We start from the raw sequence: 6,000 nt of genomic DNA, 5'->3' as shown, positions 1-6,000 counted from the left end.
GTTGCTGGTTGGTAGGAACAGTAACTTTCAGGCAGATTTGTTACATGGGAACACATGCTGAAAAGATGACTTCTGGGCTCCTTCTCTCAAAGCAGCAAGACCTCGCGTGACAAGATCCAGCTTCAGGAAAGCAGGGAGAATGTCCATTTATTGTATTTTCAAAAAAGCATGTAATTAGTACTGAGTATAACAAACAAAATGTATATATAAGCCAAATATATGAGTCCCTTGGCTCTTGCAATCACACTGATCATGTATTTTCTACTAAGTGGCTGTTTAATGTTCATAAGAACTGTAGCTTACTTACAGCAATACTTCTATGGTGCTATTTAAAAATATCCAATTATACACGGGAATGAAATTTTCATGCCTCTTAGTATTTCTACTGGCAAATACATTTGGATTTTCATAAGTATTTCTGAATTTCATGCCAGGACTTTTAAAGCTGGAATTTACACGCGATTCAGTCCCCCACATACATATGACAAGAAAGCAACTTATTAATAAGGCCATACTTCACAGGAAATGGTTTGTGTGGCCTAATTTCAGGGATTTTCTAACTATTCTTCTCTGCTATGAAAACCAGACACTATTCAAGGATTCAGCATTCAGCTCACATGTGGTGCCAAATATCCATAAAGAGCTGATAACAATGAATAATCAGTAAAATGGAAAATTATGACCTAGGTAAGGAAATGATTTTTTTTGCCTTTATTAGGATTATAATATAGTAACTGCAAATTAAGTGACTACTGGGAGATGATTTAATTTAGCTGTGCCTCCCATTCCTCATGTAAAATAATACATTTGAGGTGATTATTAAGATCTTTTTAATTACTTTTTGTTTTTTAAGGTTTCTCTTTTTATTAGCAATGTTGTGATAATTACATTCACCCTGGGTAACGGGTCCCACACTTCACCTTAATCGTTTTTCCTTCCTCTTCTCTCTCCCATCCCTTCCAGCCCCTGGATCCTTTTCGCATCTCCACAGAGTCTACCTCCCTATTTCCTATCATCTTTTTTTTTTTTTTTTTGTACTTGAAATTATTTGTATTTTGGGTTTTTCGTATAAGAGACATCAGCAGTACTTAGCCTTCCGTGTCTGATTTGTTTCACTGAGTCTTACAGTGTCAAGGTGCAGTCACCTTCCTACCGGTGACTCAAATTTATCCATCTTTATGGCCAAGTAGTTCTCTGCTCTGTTTATGGACCACACTTTCTTTCTCTGTTTATCCGCTGGTGGTTCTACAGGCCGCGTCCAGGATTTAGCTACTGTACTGCTATAAACACAGTGTGTGTGGACCTCGTAATATGATATCTTTAATTCTTCAGGGACGATACCTGTACAAGGGACAGCTGGGTCAGACTCTCTGTTTTTACTGTTTTGAGGAGCTTCCAGGCTGACTCCCACAGTGGTCATGCTACTTTACACCTCACCAACAATGGAGGATTCCTTTCTCCTCAAAACCTCACCAGCATTTTTCTTTTATTCTTTTCTTTTCTTTTTTTTTTGGTGGAACTAGGGATGGAACTCAGGCCCTTTTCTGAGCCATCTCCCCAGTCCATTTTTCTTTTATTCTAGGGGTCTGTAAATGTGTGCTAAAGAAGCATGCAGGTTTTGTCATTTTTCCAGTGAGAACACATTTTTAATATATTCACAGTACCTAATAAAAATAGCAGTCAAAATGTAAACATCGGTAGGAAACAGAATTTTCAACAGTCAGCCACAATATTGTCTGGAGACAAATCAGTGGAAGATACGAACTTCTTAGTGAACAGCAAGAGAAATCATCACACAGAACCTCACAGCAAACCCTTAGTTCTGCGGATCTGTCAGGGCAGCCTTGTTGGGTACAGAGCACCAACTCTGCATGATGAATGGAATCGTTATGGACAGCAAACATGGACTAATAAACACACAAAATCTATGACAGTTCATTCTGCATGACATTGTACCCTACCATAGCTTACCAGGAGCCATAAGATGTTTTTAATGAGATTGGAAAAAAAAAAAAAAAAAGAAACCCAGAAAGACAAAACTAAACCACCTAGTCCAAGGACGCTGGCTCCTCTGTAGGGGCAGTGGGCAAAAGCTGGTTACTAAATACTGTGGAAAACTGTGGAGATGTTTGCTCTACTATTTCAGAAAAAGAAACTGAATTATTTGATGGTATGGCTTATGAATTCCATTTAAAGAAGGTTCACTGAAAAGAGATTAGCAAATAATTTTCTCCTCATTTTTGCCATACCTGTCCATGCTTCTAATAGTGACAATTTATGAGTGGTGGCACACAGGGCACAGGCACAAGGACAAACAACCAAGCAGCACTAGCATGGAGTAGAAAGTCACAACTGTGTGGGCAAAAAGTAGGACTCCCTCAAATTCAAGTCCAGTAACTGTAACTCCATAAATAATTACTTTGTGGAGAGCAATCTTTCCGTGGCCTAGCTCTCCGAGCTGGGTTTACTTTGAAAACCGAAACATGCAAATCAGAGGGGTCTGTATAGAATGTACACAGGAAACAACCCAGCCCCTTCTGGCACACTGGTGGTCTTTCTTAGATTTCTAAAAAGCGTAGTAAAGGTTGCCATGATTAAGAAAAATATAGCCAGGGACATAGCTCAGTGGCACAGCACCTGCTTGGCAAGTACACGGTCATGAGTTCAGTTCCTGGTACAAACAAAAAACAACTGTATCTATCTCTATCTCTATCACGTCAACCATTCCTGACTCAAAATGCATGGCTTCAAATGAAGACCAGCTCCCAAGTTTTGTGACTAGAATTTGTCTTCCCACAGTAAATTACACAAAGCAACTAGTGCTTTTAACTAAGCTTATATAAAGTGGGATTTGTGGCAAATTTTATCTGCTTTTTTTTTTTTTTTTTGAGCCAGGGTCTCACGTAGTTCAGGCTGGCCTTGAGCTCACTTTGTAGCTGAGGCTGGTCTTGAACTCACAAGGATCCTCCTGCCTCTGCCTCCTGAGTGTTGGGATCACAGGCATGCACCACCATGCCCAGCATCTAGCACTCTTGAGAAACAAGACAGATTTTTATAAAGTTTATCTCCTTTTTCCTCCGAACTTTCCCTTTATCGCTCTTCAGCCCACGGTAGCTACAGCTGTTTCTGTGGTAAGGAACCCAGCCTCATCCCAAACACAGGCTGTTAAAGGAAGAAGGTTCTGGAAAATATCTTTTCATCTTGCATTTTCAGGCATAACTTTGGGAAATTTAATCTACAGACCTTTGTTGAACTAAAATGTTGATGTGTGAAGAAATAAGGTGCTTAAATTTCATTATTAGCTTTGGAAATATGCATTTAAAGTAATTCACAATGAGGAAATACATTCATAACATTTTCTTACTTTACTTGAGCAGGTTGTCCAGTGTCTTCATCAATAACTTGAAATTTTCCAATTGACTGGCTTAGGCTTGATACATCCATTCCTTCACTAGCGCGGACTGAAACTGTGCTGCTTTTGAAATTAATGCCTTCCTTCACATTTTTCACCTTTACTTTGATAGGAATGGGTGTAGGCTTATACTTATTCCTAATGGATTTGTGAAAAGCCGCTTTATTAGTGACAATAATACTGAAGTCAAGATTCTTCATTGTTTCATAATCCACTTCCTAGAAAGGCAAAATCAAAGAGGAGTCTTAGTGACTGTGCCCGCGTGTGCACACACACACACATACACACATTTTTTAATGTTAAATACAACAATTTGATGAATGGATATTCCAACTCTCATGGATATCAAGCAATTTAAAATGTTCTACCAATAATTTGGATATTCATAATTGTTAAAGATGCTTGAGGAGAGTCCTAATTTATTTTTATCAAGGTCAAAATTGTTTTCAAAAGTATACATTTTTGTCTTAACATGCATGCCACAGTGCAATAGGGGACATGAAATTGGCAATTAAAATGTGGCCCATGGATTTGCACTGCTACCTCTGTTCCCTAAAGGAGATTTGCACTGCTTATTAACATATTCAAAAACTGAGAATTTTGATAGTGAAAACAAAAACAAACCTCAGGGATATTCAAACATATTTAAACAAAACACCTCGTCCTTCCTTTTGTAGCAGGCATTGATTAAAATCTGTTTTGCTGCTAACCCTAAAAGATATTAGGTTCTTTTCGAATAGTTCTGTGAACCGTGATATTGATCACGCCTATTTGATACAAGCCAGTTACCACTGTACACGTATTTTATTTTATTTATTTTTTTTTGTTAATTAGCCTATTTTATTCACTTACATATTGTGAATGTCATTCCATATTAACCTTCACTTACAATATTGAGTAGCTTGTACACGTATTTTAGCTTCAATGTTTCCACTTCCTTTTATAAGCATTTCTATAGTATTTTATATTTGCATCTAATTAACTTGGCCATTCTGTCCCTAGGCATTTGGGTATTTGCAAGTTACAAATAAAATATTGGCCTGAACATTTTTATACAACTTACTTTTCCTCTGTTGACCTGTATCCTATTAGTGAAACGATGACCTAGCCACACTTCAGCATTCGGTCCTGTGCTTCTATTGCTCTGCATTTCCAACGCTCCTGACCATTTAGCTGGATGGATCGTTCTTGCTTGTTTCTTCAACATAAGACTAAATACACTACATGTGTTCACATGAACTACAGCAAAGCTGTTCATCTGTCTCACATATGATTTACCATGGATTTTGTTTTTCCTTCTATACAGTTCTGAATCAACAACCACTTCTTCTGCCTGCCTTTAAATATGGTGTCGGGACCAGGGCATGACAGAGCAGCTAGAGAAATTAAGCTCTTTGTGACTGTAAGCCCACAATGACAGCGCCTGTCAACTGTTCCTGCGGCTGGCACACCTGCCTTGGTGCTGCCAACTGGATGAGGACTAACGTCTTCCAGCCAGAAATCACTGGCGCTCACAGGCGAAGACTGCGGGAGAAGGTGTGCTGGGTTCTGGGGCCATGAACACTGTTTCTTAGTACTTGTCATAAACGACCACAGTGCTCCAAAGAGAAGGAAAATATTTCAGTATCCAGAACACTAGATGAGGACAAACACTTTCTTTCTTTCTTTCTTTCTTTCTTTCTTTCTTTCTTTCTTTTTTTTTTTATAACTCTACTAAAGTTTTGCTATTTCCATTTTCGCTATTTTTCAATAGCATTAGAAAGAATAGCACTAAATTTGGTAATCCGTAGTCAAAGCAATTGATATTTCTCTTGTGATGACCTACTGTCCCTATTACTATGTTTTATAACCTCTGTTCACTTCCTTTATCTTATTTTGAGAACTTCATTGAGGTACAGTTTAGGTGCAATAAAATCTACACATTTTATGTTTACAGTGTGATGACTTTTAGTATTTGCAATCCCAACCAGTTTATTTTAGAATACATCACTCCAAACAGTTCCTCCATGCAAATCTGTGGTCCACCCCCTCACATGCGCAGCCCTAGACAACCGCTGCTCTGTTCTTTATCTCCACTGTGTGTGTTTTCTAGAATTATTCCATAAATGCAATCTTACACATGGAATTTTATATCTGCTTTCTTGCATACAGCATAAATGCTTCTGATGTTGGTCCATGTTAGCAGAGTTTTACTATTATGAATAATACAGCTATGAACATTTGTTATAAATCTTCATATAAGCCTGTTTTTGGGGGGTGAATACTTAAGAATAAAATTGCTGGATCATAGGGTAACTGCATTACATTTAAATTTAAAAAAAAAATTCTTCCAAACTGGCTATGTCATTTTTTATTTTCACAGCTATACAGAAAGGTCCCAGGGTCTTTATACTCTTGCCAATACTTGGTGGTGTCAACCTCTTTGGCTGTGATGGACTGAATGTTTGTATTCCTATAAAATTCATATGCTGAACTCTCAACCTCAAAATGATGATCTAGAGAAGCGGCCGTTGGGAGGTGTTAGCACTCAGGAATGGAACTTATACTCTTCCTAAGAGGCCTCTGGACTCCACCAGCATCATACATGG

The 6,000-nt window shown here is 38.1% G+C and overlaps 1 protein-coding gene across 1 annotated transcript in view; it reads right to left on the bottom strand.

The window, feature by feature from the left end:
• The window catches only part of Dsg2 (desmoglein 2), a gene marked incomplete at its 5' end in the record, with an annotated part of 48,225 nt that overhangs the window by 15,265 nt on the left and 26,960 nt on the right, over positions 1–6,000 (bottom strand). The window contains one exon of the mRNA XM_023713385.1: positions 3,365–3,630. Within this exon, the coding sequence (XP_023569153.1) occupies positions 3,365–3,630 (266 nt within the window). The remainder of the gene's footprint in view (positions 1–3,364; positions 3,631–6,000) is intronic.

The sequence above is a fragment of the Octodon degus genome, unplaced genomic scaffold (assembly GCF_000260255.1).
Source record: "Octodon degus isolate 3935 unplaced genomic scaffold, OctDeg1.0 scaffold00003, whole genome shotgun sequence".
NCBI lineage: Eukaryota > Metazoa > Chordata > Mammalia > Rodentia > Octodontidae > Octodon > Octodon degus.
The sequence above is the reverse complement of the archived record's forward strand: the minus strand, read 5'-3'. Positions and strand labels throughout refer to the sequence as shown.